Source organism: Elephantulus edwardii, unplaced genomic scaffold (assembly GCF_000299155.1).
Source record: "Elephantulus edwardii isolate Elephantulus edwardi_28Jun2011 unplaced genomic scaffold, EleEdw1.0 scaffold00026, whole genome shotgun sequence".
NCBI lineage: Eukaryota > Metazoa > Chordata > Mammalia > Macroscelidea > Macroscelididae > Elephantulus > Elephantulus edwardii.
Window position 1 is genome coordinate 4,639,171 of NW_006399776.1, and position 22,533 is coordinate 4,661,703.

Genomic DNA, 22,533 nt, shown 5'->3' on the forward strand with positions numbered 1-22,533 from the left:
ACCCCATTCCAGAACTTGATGTTTCAAATTAAGTGCAACCTGGCCCTCCCCTTGTGAACGGGCCACTGGCAGTCACCTCTTTAATTCCGGGAATTTCTGGTCTGAACTTGCCAAAGAGGTTTGCTTGAATTGAATCATCTCTTTGAATATTGTTCTCTTATCCTCCAATTTTAGGTGTTGGAAAAGAGTAGAAATGAACAGATCTTGGCTGTTGGGGAAGAGGGGTTGCAAACCTTTCGCCAAATGGCTTTCATTGCTGCAAAACCTTTCTGCTAGAAAGGTGGTTCCTGCCCTCTGCAGCCTGTGACACAGGTTGGTAAAAAAGGCATAGTAAAAAAATAGGGAGTTGCAAAGCCTTCTTAACTCTTGTGGGTTAATGGCCAGGGGACAGATCTTTTTCTTGGCCTTGTTAGTACTTACTTGACTACGCCCTGGTCCAGCCTATGTGCTTGGACCGAGCAGGTGCTTCCACAATCCAGAAAACAGTACCTTCCTCACCTCTGTGTCCTGAGGCCTAGTGCAGGTCTGACACAGAGCAGGCCCTCGGTAAATGGGAATGAAATGAGGGGGTCTGGTGGTGCAGTGGTTTAGGCATTGGGCAGCTAACCAAAAGGTTAGCCCTTAGAATCCACCAGCCACTCCATGGGAAGAAGATGAGACAGCTGCTTCTCCAGAGATTTGCAGCCTTGGCAGCTCTGCAGTCAGCTCTCCTGTGTCCCCCAGGGTTGCAATGGGTCAGTGTCACCTCTTTGGCAGTCAGTTTGGATGAGTGATTAGAGACACCTTTTTGAGTCCAACTGAAGCACTGAGCCAGAGATTGTGTGCTTCCATGAGCCATTGGGGAAAGGGGCACTTGGAAGGCAGGTAGTTTCAGGCTTTTTTGAGACTTGTTCCTGACCTAGCACCTCCTGACTGCTGGTCCATAGAGTGCTTGTTGGAAATAGGAACACATTCAACTTAGTGTGTATCAGAGGGCAAGGATCAGATATCTATTCCTCAAGGCGGGTGAATTTGGGACCCACAGTGCCCCTTCCCCATCCTCTTGAAGAGAAGAATAAACTCTTGGATCTGCTTCCTGCTTGAAGAAATTGGTGCTAGTCTTCCTGGAGCACCTCAGACCCCACCTCCAGCTTGTGCATACAGGGCCACCCAGCCCCACCCTCCCCACCCCAGTGCTACCTGTCAGACCTGAGCTGGAGTGTAGTCAGAGGAAAGCAGGCAGGGCTTCCTGCTAGCTCTGAGTTGCCTGGCCATGCTCTGGGCGTTTTGGCCAGGATGGCTGGCAGGCAGGGGTCTGCCCCTCCTAGGGGCAGTGCTACTGCGGAAGAGAGAGAAGACGGGACCTCAGTGGAAGAACAGGCAGGTAAAGTACCAGATCTCAGTGGGAAACGTGGCCTGAGAAGCCCGGGGAGATGTCCTTGTGAGGATTGATATTACATATTGACCCCCAGCCCTGAGACTTGGGTTTTTTGTTTTGTTTTTTTATCTGAGTGGGACCACATTGTCCTATACAGCCTTGCAGAGCTTGAGTTAGAGAGACTGATCAAGACCTCAGCTCTTTAAAGTAACCACCCCCACCCAATTAGCACGTGGAGGCTGAGGTCATGTGGTACTTGAATTGGTTGCTTTTTGCCAAGGATGGCTGAGCTTGGCTGTGGGGTTTACTGAAGGAAGGATCTTTGAGGAGCTTACTGGGATTTTGAGGGGTTAGCTTCACGCTAGGGAGCCTTGATGGCATAGTCGTTAAGCACTTGGCATGAAGAGTTAAGCAGTGTGAAACCACCCACCAGGCACGTGGAGAGAGATGTGGTAATGTGTTTCCATAGAGAAAACAGCCTTGGAAAACTTATGAGACACTTCTACTCTGTCCTACAGGGTCGCTGAGTCAGAGTCAAAATGATTTGAGGGTCTAGCTTCACTCAGGAGTCATGAGTGATGCCCATAGTTAAGTGTTCAACTGTTATCCTTAAAGTTGTTGCTTCAAATCCACCCAGAGGTGTCTAGGAAGAAAGGTCTTGCAATCTGCAAAAATTCACAAGCCTTGAAAACTCTGTGGGGTACAGTTCTGCTCTGGCAAATATGGAGTCTGAACTGACTCAACAGTAACCAATAACAAGACGTTTCACCCTGACGTGACTGCAGTCAATGTTATCTCCCTGGAGCCAAGGCTGTGTTCTCCATAGTGACTGGTCTGATCTGACTCTCTGGGTGACACTCGGCTTCCTTCTCGTCAGTGGCCAGCTGCTGCCTGGTGGCCCTCATCAGGGAGCCGGGGCGGGTACATCAAAACTTTCTCTTTTAATATTTAATCTCCTGACATGCCTAACTCCAGCTCTCACTTCCGTTCCCAAGCAACAGCAGGCACCTGGGGGAGCTGTAAACAATAAAGATGGCACAGGATTGAGCAGGGTTTATTCTGCTGTTTTAGGGTCACTATGAGCCGGACCCAACTTGACAACTCCTTATAACAATAACTAGTTAATGTCTACCTAGAGAGCTCTGGTGTCTTAGTGGTAAGGAGTTGCGCTGCCAATCCAAAGGGACAGGGTTAGAATCCACCAGCTGCTCTGGGAGAGAAAGACAGGCAATCTCTACTTACTGCCTCTGAAAACCCCATGGAGGGACAGCTATGGGCTGGTTTTGACTTGATGGTACACAACAACAATAACAACAACAGTGGCTACTTTTTTTGAACTTCTCTCAGGCCCTTCATAAAAATTTTAACTTAAAGGTCATCATAACATTACGAGCTTATCACAACTCACATTTTATGGATGGGAAAGCAGTCACCAAAAAAAATTCTGCCTCAGGCACTTAACTAGTTGACAGTGGAGTCTAGACTTGAACCTGGACTACACTGACACCAGGATCCAGCTTGTCACCAGTGTGAACTTCAACTCCTCAGCCCAGCACAAGTGTGTCCACGACTCCAGGCCTGGTTACTGCTCTGCGGTGCCAGTGGGCAGGGGCTCAGGCTGGGCTTCTGGAAACTGAGTCCTTGGGCTCTATTGTTTCAGAGGGAAACCCACCCATACTACAACCTCCAGGTGAAGGTGCTGAAGGCCAGGAATATCGTGGGCACAGACTTCCGTGAGTGACCCCCGTCTCCATCCTCCCCTTCCTGTCCTGGTGGCTTCCCTTGAGCTCAGCAAGGTCTGGCAGATGTGTGTAGGGTGGTAGTGTGTGTGGAGGGAAAAGGGACAAATGAGGGAGTGTAGGCCCCAGCTCTGGGGGGGAGGCAGCTGGGACTGGGGGCGGGGAAGGCTATGCAGACCCCGTGATCCTCCCTGAGTCCAGGAGGTGGAGCATGGTGAGCCCAGGTGGAAGTGTGAGGCCTGCCTGGCACAAGCCAGCACCTGTTGACCTGGGTCTCGTCATGCCAATGCCCGGGGTGGGGGGGGAGTGATTCAGTCAGCCTCCACCAATTGGCCATGGCAGGCTTTCTGGCTTTATTTGGTTGAGTGGAAGGTGTAAACTGGTCAAGATAAACCCTCAGGGGCTCTCTCCCATCTGCCCACCACACTCCGATGGGGGCAGCCTCCTCTTCCAGCTCTGCTGTTGCTCCTCCATCTCCAGCTCAGCCTCCTTCAGGCAGCCTTCAATCTGCAGTTGTCCCCTCCCTCTTTCACCTGCAGTGTCCAAAGCTGACTGCTACGTGCAACTCTGGCTGCCAACAGCATCGCCTACCCCTGTACAGACAAAGACCGTGGCCAACTGCAGTGACCCCGAGTGGAACGAGACTTTCCACTACCTGGTCCACAGTGCTGTGAAGGTGAGGGCCAATGAGGGGGCTGTGGAGGGGGAGAGCTCCTCCAGGATGCCCACCCTCCTGCTCTGTTCAGATTCTGGCCTCCCTTCTTTTGCCTTATTCCTAGAACGTCCTGGAGCTCACCCTCTATGACAAGGATGTCCTACGCAGTGACCGGCTCTTCTTGGACCTGTTTGACCTGAGGAGCCTCAAACCTGGCCAGCCTATGAGGCGCACTTTCTCACTAGACCAGGTGAGTGTCTCCTGCTGTACTGGTGATGAGTCAAGGTCAAGGAGAGGAGACTTAGAGCTGGGGGGCTGGTGAAGGATGCCTGATCACCATGAACCAAACCTTCAAGACAGACTCCTCCACCAACAGCACAGGCCCATGAGGTTTCCCCTCTAATACTTCTTCCCTCTGTGAACCAGAGGATGAACTCCATGAGGGCAGAGCTTTGTCTGTATCTGTTGGCTGCTGAATTCTTGGTGCCTAGCACATTGCCTGACACACAATTTCTAATGAAGAGAAGAGTGTGGCTCCTGTGCCCATAAGGAGCGTCAGCAATCTCCTCTGCTGGTTCCTGGGGCAGGACTCTGGGGGGGGGCAAGGACACCAGGTTTTGTGGGAGGGACAAGCTCTGAGACTTTCAGAGCCTGTTGTAAACTAGCATCTCCCTGCCCTCTCTGTATAGGCCACACAAGAGCTGCAGGTGGAATTTGTTCTGGAGGAAAGGTGAGTCCAGACACAGCCTATGCCCACTCATGTGGTCTGGGATCTGAGTCAGAGTAGCTTCCAGCTGCCCATCACTGGGCCCTGTGCTGGCTTTGCAGGCCTGGCCTGAGAGGAGATGGCCTGGTCTTGAAGTCCATTTGAGCACTGGACAATAGACTCACCCTACCCTTGAACTTGATCACACTCCTCAAACTCCCCCAGCTACTTTGAGCACGTCCCTATAGTAACATCCATCAGGAGGTGACCAATGAGTGTGTCAGATCATGAGCCCTTTATCCTTTGCAGCCAGGTGCCAGCCTCTGAAGTCATCACCAATGGGGTCCTGGTGGTGAGTGGGGAAGGGGAACCTTAGGCGGGGAGGTGGCAGTGAGGCACCCATGGCTGAGCCCAGTGGTGCTTGGTCTCTAGTCTCTGAAGGAGACTCAACCCCGCTTCGGAGGGAGATGTGCTGGGTGTCTCTCCTCACACCTGTGTACATAATCCAGACCCAGTCAGTCTTCCTACCTTGTGGTGATGTGGGCTACAAATGTCACAGCACATTACTCAGCTCGGGTGCTGACTGGTGAAGGAGTACCATCAAGGTCCCTCATCCCCAACTTTCCCACCAAAGGTCACTTCTCCTGAGCCTTAGGAGGAAGATCTGAGTGTGATCTTAGGGCCAGTTAAAGAGACTCTGCCCCTTCGAGGCACACCCTGGGAAGGTTGTTAGGGGGCTACGGCTCCGGATACTCTCTGTTCCCTCTGTCCTGGCTCAGATAATGTGGAGGGCCTTTGGGGCTGCTGGCTTCCATATACCTCTGTTCCCCCAGGCTCAGCCATGTCTGAGAATCCAGGGCACAATTGGGGAACATGGGACAGCCACACATCAAAAGTTTGGTGAGTCTGGTTACTGGCTTTGGGTCTTGCCTTCTCTCCTGGGGCTGGGAGGACTGGCTTCAGGGAGGTGGGTGTGGGAGAGCAGTTCTTTAACAATGTTACTGCTGATCAGGAATGGAGTGGGCTGACACCAGATGTCATGAGTTTTCTGTCCCTGGAAGTGTTCAAGCGTAAAGGTTATATCAATAAAAAAAGCACAACAGAAAACCTCAGTGGCATACAACTGAATCAAAACTGAAACCGCAAAAAAAATATTACCCTCAAAACTGAACCCACTGCCATCATTTCAATTCTAATTTACAGCAAGCCTAGAGGACTAAGTAGAACTTCTCCACAGAGGGTTGGTTGTTCGTTTTTTGGTGTGTTTTTTTTTTTAATTTTTCCATAGAGGTTTTGAGACTTTGAATCTTTCTAGGAGGAAACTGTCTCATCTTTCTCCCAAAAAAGTCAAACTGTGGATTTTAGGGGTTTGCAGCCCAATGCTTAACCCACACTGCTACCAAGCCTCCCTGTGTCACACAAAAGAGAAGCATTTCTTTAACTCACATATCGAGTGCACATCTATGATGTCAGTTAAAGACTAAAGTGCACCTGCCCAAGCCATGTTCATTTCAGTTGCTTCATGTGTTTGTGAAAACTGGACAGTGGTTAAAGGAAGACCAAAGGATTGATGCCCTTGAACTGAAGTTGGCAAAGGATAAGAACTGTCAAAAGAACTAACATATCTGACTTGAACTAAGTGCAGCCAGAATGCTCCTCAGAGACAAAGATAATGAGACTTTAGGTCCAGTCATTGGAAAGGGATAGCATAATTAGGAAGGTGGTTGTTGTTATGTGCTGTCGAGTCGCCTGCGATTCATAGTGACCCTATGTACAACAGCCCTAAACCCTGCTCTATCCTGTGCCAATCACACTGTTTCTGACACTCCCATCCTGATTACCCCAGTCACTGACTCAATCCACCTCATAGAGGGCCTTCCCCTCCTGCGCTGTCCCTCCACCCTCCCAAGCATGATGTCCTTCTCCAAGGACCGGTCCCTCCTTACAACATGTCCAAAGTATGTTAGACGAAGCCCCAGAATCCTTGCCTCCAAGGAGCCACCCGGTTTGACCCTTTCCAGGATGAATCTGGTTTGTTTTTCTAGCAGTCCATGGTACTCTCAATACTCTTCTCCAGCACCACAGCTCAAAGGCATCAATTCTCCTTCTATTCTCCCTAGTCATTTAGTCAATTAGGAAGGTAGAGAGAAAAAACTCTAAGGAAATAGATGGACACCATGTGGGTTTAAGCACCAGATCAGGCAAGAGTTAGATCTGTTGTATGTAGATTGCTGTGAGCTGGAGTTCACTCAACAGCACCTGACAACATCTAGTCTTCAGCCAAGGTTTTGTGAGTATTTTCAGTTAGGCTGGATAAATACACTAAGCAAGACAAGGTAATATGATTATCCCTGCTTTATGTAAGAGGAAATGTTAATAATGCTAAAGTTATTTATCCAGAATTAGTGAGTGATCATTGTTAAAGACAATCTTAACTGTCAGTATTTTCGCTCAGAATCCCTTCTGTTTATTTCTTTTGGGCTTTGTCCTGCGTGTCTTTCAGTCACACACGGAACATGTTTTTTAAGAAAAAGCCAAGAAACGAGCACAAATCCAACTGAGCAAATTATTTTTGCCACACAAAGATCACTATCTAGGATTTTATTGGTCAAAGCAAGTTAAATGGCTGAGCCTAAAGTTGAAGGTCATGGATTATTCTCAATCTCTTTAGGAGTGGAAAAGTCACATGACATTGAGAAGGAATTCAGGGAGAAGTGAAGAAATGGGGCCACCAAGGTTCTATACCTCAGTAATTTGGGAGGAGAGGATTCTAATGTGGAATTGGAGCACCGGCTGAGGTCCCTTCCAGCTCACGGAGTCAGAGACTGGCCCAGATAACACAGAGCATTTACTGTGTGTCAGACATTATGTTGAGTAGTTTATGAAGGATAGAAATGGTCCATCCTGGAAAGATGACAAGTTGAGTGACATGATGTGGCTCCACTGGACGAAGAGGGGAAAAAAGTATGTTGTTGGAGCAGGAACTAAAATAAACATTGCAAAATCACAACTGACTGAGAGACAATCAGGGGAGGCAAAAGTGGGATTTCTAAGAGGTAGAATTTAGCAAAGATAGGTGGATTATACACAAATTAGATTACACATATGTTAAGAGTATCATGTTATCTAGTTTATTCTAGGGTAATGGAAGGACAGGTTGTTCTGGTAATCTGCTATTAAAATTGCTTTCTCAGTCTTATCTGTTTCTGGGAATCCATTGTAAAGATTTATCAATAATGCTTCATAGGCTTTATAACCTTTTAGATATAAGATATTACACCTTGCCCTGCCCCAGGGCCTGCTGCCACCCGCCTCCCATGATGGCTCTAAAGAGAATCCACAAGGAATTGAATGACCTGGCAAGGGACCCCCCCAGTACAGTGTTCAGTAGGTCCTGTTGGAGATGATGTGTTCCATTGGCAAGCTACAATAAGGGGGCCAAATGACAGTTCCTATCAGGTATTTTTCTTGACAATTCCTTTCCCAACAGATTACCCCTTCAAACCACCTAAGGTTGCATTTACAACAAGAATTTATCATCCAAATTTTAACAGTAATGGCAGCATTTGTCTTGATATTCTATGGTCGCCGTGGTCTCCAGTACTATTTCAAAAGTACTCTTGTCCATCTGTTCTCTGTTGTGTGATCCCAATACAGATGATCCTTTAGTGCCTGAGATTGCTCAGATCTACAAAACAGGTAGAGAAAAGTACAACAGAATAGCTCGGGAATGGACTCAGAAGTATGCGATGTAATTAAAGAAATTATTGGATAACCTCTACAAATAAAGATAGGGGAACTCTGAAAGAGAAAGTCATTTTGATTTCCATTTGACTGCTTTCTATGAGCCCACGCCTCATCTTCCCCTGTGCACATGTTTACCTGATACAGCAGTGCTGCGTGTTGTACCTATTTGGAACAACAAACTAGAAATACTGTACTCCTGTACCAACATTGCCTCCTAGCAAAGAATTGTGTGTGTGACAAGCCAGTTCTCCAGGCATAAGCTAAGTGTGAGACTAAAAGCTTTCTTTATTGACTTATATTTGGATAATGGCAAGGTGAAGGGTAGTGGGAATGGTGTGTTGTGCTTGATGGGGAAAAACAGCTCCACTAACCTGTAGGAGTTTGCTTTTAAGTGGAATCTTTTAAACCTAAAACAGCTAAGAAAAACAAGGAGAAGAACGTGAAGCTTATTTCTGTATTCATTTTATTCTGAAGGACCTACGTCTAAGATGAAAGTTATGGCCAACCAAATTAATCTCTTCCCACACATCCTATATTTTGAGGTTTAAGTTTAATTTGTCAGCATTTAAGTGGATTGGAGCAATTATTAGTATATAAAGTGTAATGGGCTTTGTTCCCAGTTCTTTTACATCTCCCAACTCCTTCATTCTTCCTCCTTTCAACCTCCTTTTCTCTTCCATATTCTTTGATTTGTATGTGGTTTCTCAGTTAATACATAGGTAATAGCTCTTATTTTTCTTAAGTTTTTAACTACTTAGGCCTATCTGGATGTAAGGGTGAAAATACATTTGATGGAAATACTCATATATATTTAATGACCCAGTTCCTCCTCTGGAGCTTGTGCGTTCAAGAATGATTAATCTGTGTAATAAACTGATTACTACAGTCATTACATATAACTTTGTGTGAATAGGCTTTTGATTTTAAGAACTCTGGCTAGCTCAGATTAGTGGTGGATTTCCCCCCACACCCGAAATACTTTACTTTGTATTGGTTGCATTTTAAAGTCATGAAACAATTCCAGTTTACATAGTAAAAAGAATATCTCGAGAGTATTTTACTGAATAGGATAGGGACATAAGCTGAAAACATTTCCATAAAACTTAGATGTGCAGCATTCCAGGAACATGACTGTTAAACTAAATATGAAATTTGCTTTATTAATGAAACTCAGCTGCATTTCACCAAAACCTTGTGTTCCCTTGGTACATAGGATGTATAGCACAAAGGCAATGCTGTTTGGTAAGTTAAGCCTCTGTGACTGTAATTGTGAAAGAGCAACATTTACCAAACCTGGGAAACATGAGCACAATCTTGTGTTGGAGAATCTATGTGATTACTTTGCACTAACATTTACAGGATGTTCATCTAATTTTAAATTGTACTGTATGTGGCTTTTTTGAAGTCTTCCCTTGACTCTAGTAAAATGTAGTTTGAAACTTGTAAACAACTGTGTTTGCCAGAAGCATTGTTATGTGAACTAGCAAGTTACCTTTTTCCCCTTTCCTTCTCCTAATCTAATTGTAAACCAGGCCAGCCTGAAGATCATGGCTGATGCTCTTTAGCCATCAGGTTCTTTCAAATGCATCTTTACACTCTTGCACAAAAATTGAGGAATAAATGTCCACTGCTTTTGTTTTTTAAAAAAATAAGATATTACACCTTGCATCTGTTTGACCATAGTGGAAAAACTCTCTAAGAATAGGTTGTGATGTCCTGTACCTGCCAGATCTGAGAGAAAAGGATTGTCTCCTTTATGGTATAATGTATGTCAAAGGTAAAGGAACTACTGTTAGAAATGTTGGGCATTTGGGCTGTTTCTATGTTCTTGCAATCAATGGTGAATAATGCTATTATGAACATTGGTGTGCAACTGTTGTCTCATTTTGGAGTTGGAGAGTTGACTTTGAGTCATGAAGTTAAATGAGGACTTCTTTTTCTTTCCCAAGGGAGCACTGATAGCATTGTCCATAGGGAATTGCACTGCATCACAGAGGCCCACTCCTCTGTGAATCCACCCTTGCTCTACAGGACAAAGATGGGTAATTGTCTCCTGTGTGACTGACAGCCTTGGAAACCCAAGAAAGGGTCAGCTATGAGTAGGTTCCACTCTATGGCAAGAGGTTTTCTCCATCCTGGAGTCCCTGGATGTTGTAAACAGTTAATGAGCAGCTGCTGACTGAAAGTTTGGAGGTTGGAATCTGCCCAGAGATGGAGAATTGACTCTACAGCCATAGGTTTTCTCTCTCATCTCCAGCTTTAACATTCAATGTGGATTCTAGACTCAGGTTAAGACTTTAAAATGGAGTGGTTGTTGTTATATACCATTGGGTCAGAATAGATTTATAACTGACCCTCCAGCAGGTTTTCAGAAGCAGTAAATCACATGGAGGAGCGCTGGTGGATTTGAACTATGTGGGCAGTACAGCTCCTTACCACTAGCCACCACAGCTCCTTAAAATAGAGCCAAGACTCCGCTTTCAGACAACTGTCTTTATACACATCAAGGGCCTCTGATCTCAAACTCTCATAAAGTACGATTATGATCTTCTTTTACTCATGAGACCTCTGTCTGGTGCAGATGGTTAACATGCCTGACTGCTAACCCGAAGATTGGCTGTTTGAATTAATATGGAAACCTAAATGTGTATATGAGGTACTTGGCAAGAGTGAGGAGGAGCTAAGAAATCCATTTTGTGTAAAAAACCTGTAGAACTAGAAAACTGAACTGGTTCTGCCTGCCAAGAACAATAGTGCCCTTTGTTTTCAGGATTGTATGTAAATTCTGCGTTCCCAGAAAAGCATATTCTGTGGCTGCTCTGTGACCCCTGAGTGCAGCAGGGCACCCCTATCACTATGTCGTAACCATCTTAACTCACTGAGCACCATTCAGAACTTTATCAGTTTGTTTCCAAAGAAGACATAATGCAAACAAGCCATTTCTATAGTTTGTTCCCCAGGAGCCTTGAAACAAACCACGGATCCTGAGTGCCCACATAACTAAACCATTGTGAAGGCTTCCCTTCTGACAATAATGTACTTAAGGAACTGTCAATCAGAATTTTTTTAAAGTTTCATTTCCTTCTTTAACAGTTCTCTAATTCAGTGAGTTTTGCTAGTTTCTAGGCTATTATTATAATATAGTTTATAAGATATATAACTATATTGATGTAATGATAGTTTGAATCCACCAGTAGTTATGAGGGACATAGGTAGGCACTCTCCTCCTAGGCAGTTTAAAGCCTCTGAAAACCCAGTGGAAGGTCAACTGTGAGTTGGTTCCAACTTCATGGCAGTGAGGAGTTTTTAAAAAAGTTTTTGTATGTTTGTTGTTGTTAGGTGCTATCAAGACAAGTGTGACTCATAGTGACCCTATGAACAACAGACTGAATCCTGTCTTCTCCTGTACCATCCTCATCATCTCTGCCACACTTGAGCCCCTTGCTGCAATCACTGTTCCAATCCATCTCACTGGGAATCTTCCTCTCTTTAACTGACCTTCCATTTTCCAAGCATGATATCCCTCTCCAAGGAATAGCCTCTCCTAGTAACATGCCCAAAGTACTGAGAGATGAAGCTTCACTGTCTTTTCCTCCTAGGAGGACTCTGACTGCACTTTTCCCAAGACGTCTATTTGTTCTTTTGGCAATCCATGGGTTATTCAGTACTCTTCTCAAAGGCTTCAGTTCTTCTATCATCCTATTTATTTTCCGGTTCTCAGATGCATAACAAGTAATTAAAAAAACCATGACCTGAATCAGGTGCACCTTAGTCTTCAGACTGATATTATTGCTCTTCAGTATTTTGGCGAGATCTTTAAGAGTAGACTTCCCAAATGCAATATGTCTCCCGATACCAAGGATGTTGATTGTGGATCCAAGTAAGATGAAATCATTGACAACTTCAATCCTTTCTCCATCAGTCATGATGTTGCCTGTTGGCCTACTGGTGAGGACTTTTGAAATCTTGATATTGAGATGTAATCCATATTGAAGGCTGTAGTCCTTGGTTGTCTGCCGCAAGCATTTCAAGGTCTACTCACTTTCAGTAAGCAAGCAAGGTTATGTCATCTATATAGTGCAGATGGTTGATGAGCCCTCCAATCCTGATGCCACATTCCTTTTCATAGAGTCCAGTTTCATGAATTACTTACTCAGCATACAGTCTGAATAGTTATGGAGAAAGGATACATCCCTGATGCACATCCTTCCTGATGTTAAGCTATGCAGTGTTTGTTCCTTTGCTCTGTTTAAATAAGAGACACATGGATTTCACCTGATGGACAACACAGGAATCAGATTGACTATATCTCTGGAAAGAATCATTGGAGAAACTCGACATCAGCAGTCAAAACAAGCCCAGTTGCTGACTCTGGAGCAGAACAATAATTACTCATATGTACGTTCAAATTGAAGCTGAAGAACATGAAATCAAGTCCACAAGAGCCAAAATACAGCCTTGAGTCTATCTCACTTGATTTCAGTTTTTATATTATAGTTATTTATATTTTGAGTTTATGTGTAAAGCAAGCAATTATTACTGTCAAATCAGAATCAACTCATAGTTGACCCTCCAACGGACTTTTGGAGGCTGTAAATCAAATTTCACGGGAGGAGATTGCCCATCTTTCTCTCTCAGAGCAATTGGCAGATTCAAATTGTCTGCTTTTCAGTTAGCAGAGCAATGTTTAAGGTTTCTAATGGCCTAGTGGTAATGTGCTGCACTGAAAACCTGCTGGGAGGTCAGCTATGAGTTGGTTCCAACTCAAAACAACAACAATATTCTAACTATAAGGATCCCTGCTGACACAGTGGTGAGTACTCATCTGTTTACTGTTCAGCAGTGCAAGCCCACTGGCCAGGTTGTGGAGAACCATGTGGCTGTCCACTTCTGAAAGATTTGCAGTCTCAGAAACCTTGTAAGGTTGTTTTACTTTGCCCTATAGGATTGCTATGAGTCAGGATAGACTTGGCAGCAACAGGTTTGCTGAGAGCTGGGCAGTGACTAAGGATAACAGAGGAATCAATGCCTGTGAGCTGTGGTGCTGGAGTAGAGTACAGAAGAGCCCATGTGCTGCAAAAAGAAGATATGTCTCAGAGAAAGTGCAGTCAAAGTGTTCCTTCAAGGCAAGTTGGTGAAGCTTTGTCTCACATGCTTTGGGCATGTTGCTAGGAGGGGCTATTCCTTGGAAAGGGTCATCATGGTTGGAAAGCTGGAGGCTCAGTTAGGGAGAAGACCCCCAACCAGATGGATTAACATAGTGACTGCAGCAATGGGCTCAAATATGACAGAAATTGTGAGGATGGTGCAGGAAAAGACAGAGTTTAAATCTTTTGTTCATAGCGTTGCTGTGAGTCACACTCAACATCACCCAACAACTTATTATAATTATATAGTATATTACTTTACATGTGTTATAGAATATAGTATAATTAATAGAACAATTATATTAATTATAGTCTAGACTATATACTATATAAATACATATAAGAAATCATATATCTAGAAATAATTTCTTTATTAATTATATAAGTTAGTAAATTAGATACTATAGTATGATCTAATATATACCAACAACCCTGGGTAGTGCTAATGGTTTGTGCTTGCCTACTCACTGAAAGATTGGCCGTTCAGACCTTCCAGAGGCACCCTGGAAGAGAAATCTAGGGAGCTCTGTTAGAATTACAATGAAGAAAACGCTGTGGCAAGTTCTACTCTGTAAGACATGGGTCAAGAGGAGTTGGAATCAATTTGATGGAAATGAATTTGTCATTTTTCATATATTTTTACAAAATGATGCTTAAATGCTCACCTTCTTTGTTTGCCAACCACATCCTCACCCCTTGAGATATTTTTATAAGCATGCTATGCTTATTTTTGGTTTTGCTTACAACAAAATGTTAAAAAAAGTTAAAAATCTGGCCTATAGAAAAAAGTAAATGAGAACGATTGCATGAAACACAACATGCATGAAGGATTGTGTAAAACACAATGTATATGATCTTTGTAAACAAACCAATATAAAAGAAAAATTTCTTTTTTATTTATATAACAGCAACAACATAAGTGGTAAATGTATATAATCATTCTCTTAACCTCACCTTTTGTGCTCATGCTGTGGTTAGCCTTCCTTGCCCAGATCTTCCTGTAAGCAATGTGTATTTCCCTGTTCCAGTTAAGGCAGCTGATAGGAACCCCAGGAGTGCTTCCTGATGCCTTTACTGGCATCACAGTGCCAGAGAGGGATCATGGTAGAAGCCCAGCTGCTCCCACCCTGAGCCACATAGACCCACCCACACTCACCCTTGCCTGGGCCCTCTGCTCTCAGGCCAGCGGCAGATCCAGCTGGCAGTGCCAGGAGCCTATGAGAAGCCACAGCTCTTACCTCTGCAGCCTCTTGTGGAACAGGGCTCCCTACCCACCTTCACCTTCCACATGAACCCAGTGGTAAGCTCCAGGCTGGATGTAGAGCTGATAGAGAAGCTCAAGGTCCTGCAGGTGAGTGAGTGAGTTCCAGTGAGGGCTGGGGTCCTATCCAGGGGGAAGGGGCAGGTGACAGGATCAGCCTAGGCTAGAAGAGCATTCCAGAGTCCATGGAGGAGCATCTTGGGTTTTTTTTTTGTTTTGTTTGCAGAGCAGCCTGGGAGTTGAACTGGAGACCCAGGTCAACAAGCTGGGTGAGGGGAGCATTCAACCCTCCTCTTTGCCTCTAGGCCAGGAGGAGCAGTGCCTCGTGGCCCTGGGGGAGGTAAGATTTCACCTGGATGGTAGAGGGACTTCCTGATCCAAGAGAGGCCTGGGGGTGGAGTCTTTAAAGGGTCTGGCTGGGATCAGCCTGGAGCTCAGCTGTGGTGTCCACACTACCAGAGTGCTAGGGACTGGCTGGTGGGAGAGCCACTTAACCAGGAGAGGACACTGAAGGTTAAGAATATTGTGTCTTTTAGGGCCAGGAGGTGGCTCTGAAAATAAAGGCAGAAATAAGGTAAGGAGGACCTTCAGGAAAAAAGCACTTGGGGTTTGCCTACAAGAGTGGGGCATGTACCCCAATGTGCTCTGCCTTTCTGTCCACTTGGCTTGGGCCAATAGGGCTATCCTTTTCTCTCACCATTTCTGGCTCTGTGGGAGGCCCTTGGGATCTTTCTGAGGGGGTTCCATGCAGTGTGGGGGCTTCTGCTTCTGTGGAGAATGGCCTTAATCTGAGCTTCTTCATGGAAAAGTTGCCTAGTCCTCATCCGCCACCCTCATCTCCTCCTGACGCAGCTCTAGGGACCTCGACCTGCGCCTTGGCTTTGGCCTCTGTGATGGGGAGCAGGAGTTTCTGGACAAGAGGAAGCAGGTTGTATCCAAGGGCCTGCAGCAAGTGCTGGGATTGAGTGAGGCTCCTAACCCCAACCAGGTATGGGATTATTAGTTTCCTGTTGTTGCTGTAATAGACTACCACAAGCCAGGTGGTTTACAATAACAAAATACCACAAACTAAATGTGAGAGAAATCTATTCTGTCACAGTTCTGGAAATTACAAGTAAAATAATCAGGAATCAGCAGGCTGTCCTCCATCTGAAGGGTCTAGGGGAGAACTGTTTGTCTCATCCAACTTCTAGTGGTTCCAGATATTCCTTGGTTTATGGCCGCTATAACTCGAATCTCTGACTTCATCTTCTCTAAAACTGTACGTTTAAGTATCGCTGTGAGTGGTACTGATAGTTAGTCGCTCTCAACTGCTAACCAAGATGTTGGTGGCTCGAGCCCACCCAGAGGCACCTCAGATAAAGAGTCTTGCTGATCTGCTTCTGGGAAACCAGGCACTGAGAAGCCTCCGGAGGTCACCATTCGTCAGAGTCAATGTGGCAGCCATTGGTCTAGTCTGTCAGGCATCCACTCTGAGGGTAGAGGCTAAAGAGGACACAAGCCCTGCCCACAGGAGGCTTGTCTCATCCTGTACTCTGAAGGCACAGAGCCTTCTGGGGCAGTGGCCAGGGGACGTTTTTCTAGAACAGAGAAGAGACAGAGAAAGGAACCAAAAGTCTGGGATAGAATGAACTAACCCCGCATGGAGAAGCCGAGCAGCCAAAAACTTCTAGTTTGATCCCGCCAGGCCTTTCTAATTCTGAAGAGACCTCAACATCTGGGCATCACATATGTCCAGGTTGCTTGACAGTCTTTGTCCCTTTTGCTTAGTAGTTCACAGTTGAGAGCCGTCTTGCCACCCAGGGGACATAAGGCATTAACTGTGGACAACTTCTTTGTTGTTGTCGTTATAACCGAGGGAAAGGATCTTACCGCTTTAACTCATAGGTCAGCCCTCACAACATAGAATTATCTTTTCTAAAATTTCAACAGTGCCAAGGTTGAGGATGCTCGCACTAGCTGGACTTGAAGGAATCCTCGCAGATCTGGCCCCTGCCTGGTATAACAGATGCAGACTGCCTGGTCTGAATCCTCGCTCATCCCTTCTAACTATATGCTCTCCAGCACATCATCTAACCTTGCTATGGCTCAGTGTCTGAGAGGATTAATGAGATACCACATGCAAGCCACTTAGGACATTGATTGACATGTACAAGCTAAATGGAGATGACAGTGGTCATTGTTGACGTTGTTATTTCTATGTCTCAGGTGCCCGTGGTGGCTGTGCTGGGTTCTGGGGGTGGCATCCGAGCCATGTCTTCCCTGTATGGCTGCCTGGCGGGGCTGCAGGAGCTGGGCCTCCTGGAAACCATAACCTATCTGAGTGGTGTTTCTGGGTCCACCTGGTGAGTGAAGTAGAAATGGGGTACGGAGGAAAGGAGAATGCTGGAGGAGGGACCTGACCTGGTGATCTGATTGGGTCATCCAGGAGGGCCTGGGATCCCATATGGAAGAGTGTTAGGAGGGACAGTAAGGGGGTGAGGCCCACGGTTTAGTAGGTGGTGCAGAGTGGTGGGGGAGGAGGGGATCATTCACCTCCTCTTGCTGCGCTCACTGTCCCTAACTCACAGGCACATCCTCGATCCCCAGGTGCATGTCCACACTCTACAATGACCCAGACTGGTCCCAGGTGACCTTGCAGGAGCCCATTGCCCGTGCCCAGGCCCGAGTCTGCAGCAGCAAGAAGGGAGCCATGTCTAGAGAGCAGATTCAATATTATATCAAGGAACTGAAGGCCCGGGAAAGCAGCAGCCACAGCATTTCCCTCGTGGATCTGTGGGGGCTCTTCATTGAATATTTCTTGTACCAGCAGGTAAGATAGAGCCAGCCACCGAGCTGGGTTCTCTAGGCCCCTGCTGCCATTGCACTTTGTTCTGCCTTAGGCCCCGGGCTAAGACCTGAGATTTGAAGGGCTAGCTGGCTCTGAGACTGAATTCCCCTAGGGGAAAGAGGTGATAGGTAGCTCAGGGTTTGCTGATACTATATTTAAGAAGAGCACAGCCTGTAATCCTCAGCACCATCTGCATGTTAGAGTCACCTGCACAGCTTTTCAAAAGCAACCATGTCTGGACTCTACTTCAAAAGCTGGTTACTCCAGTTGGCCTGGGACAGAGCCTAAGTGTTGCTGTGTTTTGAAAGATTTCCAAGATGCAGCTGAAGCAGACCCACCATTTATTTTTCGCTCATTGGCCAGGGCAATGCGCCTGGCTGCTGTCCCTGGAACTGCAGGCCAGGCTTCCACTGGGGAATGAGCCCGTTCCTACTGAGGTGCTCAGCCGAGGTCCTAACTCCCTCGGACAAGGTCATTGGTTGTCTATGTATGTCACAAATGGGTTATTATGCCTAAGTAAATAATTTGTATTTTCTAGTGATTTACACTTCCCTCCCCCCTTGTTGTCAAAGTAAATGCAACACAACATTCGCCAATTCAACACTTTTTCACGGTTCTACAAGATAGACTTACATAGTGACTTCAGCAAAATGGGCTTTCTAGTGTGTCTGAGATGGTGAGAACAGAACAGGATAGAGCAGATCAGCTGTTTAGATGGTTACTATGAGTCCTACTCAACTGAGCAGCACCTGTCAACAACAAACAACTACAACACTTCAGTAAAGAGCTCTGGTGGCCTAGTGATAGGAAGCTATGCTGTTATCCCAAAGGCATGCATGTGGTTTGAATTCACCAGCTACTCTACAGGAGAAGGATGGGCAGTCTCCTCCTGTGCTATTAAACTGCCTCCGAAAACCCACTGGAGGGTCAGCTATGAGCTAACTGAACAGTTTACAACAACAGCAACACTTCAGGGGCATCATTACATTGGCCTTATGCAACATCACTGGTATCCATCACCAAGTTTTCCATCACCATGAACAGGAAATTAATCTGCATAATCTAGTGATTTACTTTTCAGTTATTTCTTTAACAGTATCATTCCAACTCCGTATTCTGACATGCTTGCTTGCTTCCTTTCTTTCATTTTTTAAAATGCCTATAGGATATACTGACATACTTTCTTGAGTGTAAAAAAATTAGTTTCCAAAACATCCCCCACAGTGGCCTGCCTTACCTGTGCTATGCCTACAGCTTGTCTCTCCAGGAGCGCTATAGAGCCCTGGCCTTGGTGAACCAACCAAACCCTGTCTGAGCAGAGTGCTGGACCGTGGGCCATTGAGACAGGGACAGGGACTGGCAAAAGGCTAAGGTTCCACCTTTTTCTGCCCAGGAGAACCCAGTCAGGCTGTCGGACCAGCAAGAGGCAGTCAGTCGGGGTCAGAATCCTTACCCCATTTACGCCAGTATCAATGTCCGCACTGACATCAGTGGGGAAGACTTTTCAGGTGAGTGAGATTGTGGAGACAGAGAAAAAAAGCAGCAGGAATGGCCTGTGGGAGGACATAAAAGACCAGGGCACAGGTGAGAAGTGGCCAAATACAGCAGCCTCAGAGACCAATAGGGTTGCTGCCTCCTGCTCTTCTCACTTAGGCAACAGGGGGTCAGGGGTGCCAGGATCCTGGTGGGACATTTCCACTGACTTTCTTTGCTCTGGGTCCCCAGAGTGGTGTGAGTTCACTCCCTATGAGGTTGGTTTCCCCAAGTACGGGGCTTACGTCCCCACTGAGCTCTTCGGCTCTGAGTTCTTCATGGGGCGGCTGATGCAGTTCCATCCTGAGCCCCGGATCTGCTTCCTGCAGGGTGAGTCTGGGCTGGCCTGGCATTTCCGTCATCTGATGCTGCTATCACAGAGAGACGCTAACTGGGTGGCTTTAATGCATGGGAATGTATCTTCTCACAGCCTAGGAGCCGAGAAGTCCAAGTTCAGAATGCTAACTCTAGCAGAGACTTTCCATCTGTTGGATCTGGGGGAAGGGCATTTATTCCTTGGCTTCTTGGTGACCTTCATGTGGCACAGTGCCCTACCCTTTCCTCTTGTTTCTTTAATATCTTTTATATCTTGTAAAAGTTTAACTCAAGGACACCTTCTTTTAATACTACCATATTAATATAACAGACAACCCATTCTCAAACAGAATTATAAGTGCATGTATAGAGATTAGAGTTTACAGCGCTCATTTCATGTGACTGCCGAGGGCAAAATTCAAGCAAAGCAGAGGTGGGATTGTGAAGGTGGGCTCTGCCTGTCTCCGTAGGTGTGTGGGGCAGCGCCTTCACCGCCAGCCTCCAGGAGATCTTTCTGAAGAACGGCTGGGGCCTTGGCTTCCTGGAGTGGCTCAGCGGCAGCGTGAACAGCACAGGTAACAGCACAGACCCTGGATCCACTCACACCATCTCCCAGCAGTGAGGGTCCTGGCAGAGGGCCCTTCTTCATTGTCAATTTCTCACGCCTAGCCCCTGGCATGTAGGGACTGCTCAGAGTCTGATGGATAATATGCCAATTGGGATGACATATTAAAACTTTAATTTTTTAAAAATATGAGAAGTAACTTCTTATTTAATAAGTGATCTCACAGGCAGGTTTGGAAACATGGGGCACACAAAAGAAATTGTGATTTAGTAGGTTTGTATGTTAAATTTGTGGGGCAGGGGTTGGAGATCTTGGAGGCTCACTGGTGAGGAGGGTCTGTGTTGTGGAGGAGGATGAGGGTTTCCAGGGCCATGAGGGTGCCACACACGCAGGAGGGCATCACTTCTGGCTCTGTGTGACTGGGCCACCCTCACCCTAGACGACTACAGGAAGCTCCAGCCACATGACTCCCTGAAGCCACAGGACCCTTTACAGCCACACACGAAGCTCTTCACCACCCAGGGACCCTTTTCCCAATTCATCCAGGACATACTCACATCTCGCATTATCTTCCCGGAGAATTTTAACTTCACACGGGGCCTCTGCCTGCACAAGGACTATGTGACTTGCAGGGAGTTTGTGGCCTGGAAAGGTGAGTTCTGTTCTTGACAGGTGGGTGGTGGCTGGAACCCATCTTTCTGACAGCTTCTTTGAACCTGCCAGTGCTGCCTTTGATCTGGGGAATAACTCTGATTACTATACTGGAGGGCAGGACCAGAGATGGGTAGGAGGCCCCACAGCCGTCAGAGAAGAGAGTATCTATACACGTGAGATGGCTAGAGCAGCAGGCTGTTGTCAGAAAGCCTTTGTCCCTGTCCTTCTACTCCTGTCCTTTGTAGACTCACACCTGGATGCCCATCCCAACCAGCTCACCCCCATGATGGAGTGCCTGTCCCTGGTGGATGGAGGGTTTGCCATCAACTCTCCATTCCCACTGACGCTGCTGCCTCAGAGGGGTGTGGATCTCATCCTGTCCTTTGACTTTTCCTTGGAAGCTCCTTTTGAGGTGAGGGGGTCTGTGGATAGGGGGAGAAGTCTCTATTTAGTGACCTGGCTGACTTTGAGGGAATCACTCTTGTTGGAAGGCCTGGATTCTCATCTGAGTGGCTCCTCCCAGGGGCATGGTGAGTGCCTTTTGAGAGCTGGCAGCAGTAATGGTGCCCCCTCAGTGGGAGGAAGAGATTGTTGAGATGGGGGTCCCTAGGAATCTTTTCTGGTCATTGGAAGGCTTTCCCTGCCCTGTTCTGGGTCAGAGCCTGCTGGCCCTTTGTTAACAGAGCTGCCAGGACTCCCTCAGCCACTTCCTCGCTTCTGAGGGCTCTGTAGGGTGATGGACAGCCTCTACGCAGCATCTGCAGGTTCTGGCAGAGCCAGAGCTTCACTTCTCTCTTTGGCCTTCTCCTCCTGGTACAAATGTGGGCTGGGATTGAGTGACTGATAGAATGACTTCCAATGCTGACAACCTGTAATCGTTCAATGTCAGCTTTGTGAAATTGAAATCAGCCCACTAAGAGGGACAGCAGGTAGGGACTGAAGAACAGAAAGCAGGGTTGTTACACAGAGAAACAATCTGGTGAAACTAATGGTTCCTGGTAATCCTCACTGCAATCCCACGAGAGGGTTAGTTCAATCCTTATTTCACACATGAGGAAACTTGCCAGGAGTCACTCAGCCAGCACCAGGCAGATCTGTCACTGAAGCCTGTGTCTGTGACATTTCCCTTTGGTCCCAAGTCCCAGATGGGAGACCTGGGCAGAGATGTAGGGCAGCAGTACCCCAGCTTTCTGCCCTACTCAGATCTTACAGATGACGGAGAAGTATTGCCTGGACCGGGGAATCCCCTTCCCCAGGATTGAGATCCAGCCAGAGGATTTGAAGGATCCCCAAGAGTGCTATTTGTTTACTGAGGCCGAGGACCCCTGCTCACCCATTGTGCTGCACTTTCCTCTTGTCAACCGCAGCTTTCGCACACACCTGGCCCCAGGTAAGGGGAAACACTGGGATGGTGTTGGGGTACTGTGCACAGAGATGACCTCAAAGCCCTGGCTTCTGGATTGCACAGAGTGACCCAGCCTGGCTTCATCTTCCCTCTTCCACCCACCATACAGGTGTGGAGCGGCAAACAGAGGAAGAGAAGGCCTTCGGAGATTTTGTCCTCAATGGGCCAGACACCCCCTACGGCATGACAGACTTCACCTATGAGCCTGAAGAGTATGCTCGGCTGGTGGCCCTGAGTCGCTACAATGTTCTGAACAACGTGGAGACTGTGCGGCAGGCCCTCCTGCTGGCTCTGGACCGGCAGCAGCAGGCTGTGGAGAGGGCTGGGCCTGAGGAGACTGGGGCCTGAGGACTGAGACTGAGGTGAACACACACACACACACACACACACACACACACACACTCCCCATACCTAAAGTACCACAGTTCCCTTTTCAAACAGGGACACCTCTGCTGGCAGCCTTAGCTATCTTGATTCTGGCTCCTAACTGGCCTGGCCTTGGACTCAGAGCCTTCTGGCTGGACGTGAATAATGAGTGCTGGGCTGTGTGCTTGCTGGCATGGCAGCTCGCATCCCTCTCTCACCTCATCTCTGCTGCCTGTGGCAGGTGCTCTCTCTG

At 46.8% G+C, this 22,533-nt stretch overlaps 1 protein-coding gene and 1 pseudogene across 1 annotated transcript; both read left to right on the top strand.

Moving 5' to 3' along the window:
• The first annotated feature begins 1,252 nt into the window (after window positions 1-1,252).
• PLA2G4F (phospholipase A2, group IVF) lies at window positions 1,253-22,262 on the top strand. Its single transcript, XM_006883218.1, has 20 exons — window positions 1,253-1,363; window positions 3,018-3,090; window positions 3,636-3,772; window positions 3,876-4,001; window positions 4,441-4,481; window positions 4,767-4,809; window positions 5,291-5,357; window positions 14,533-14,702; window positions 14,839-14,952; window positions 15,149-15,186; window positions 15,465-15,600; window positions 16,821-16,957; window positions 17,202-17,424; window positions 18,836-18,950; window positions 19,168-19,305; window positions 19,761-19,865; window positions 20,295-20,507; window positions 20,755-20,921; window positions 21,713-21,899; window positions 22,024-22,262. The coding sequence occupies exons 1-20, from the start codon at window positions 1,253-1,255 to the stop codon at window positions 22,260-22,262; spliced, it is 2,580 nt and encodes an 859-aa protein (XP_006883280.1).
• LOC102852980 lies at window positions 7,778-8,212 on the top strand (annotated as a pseudogene).
• Window positions 22,263-22,533: the final 271 nt, after the last annotated feature.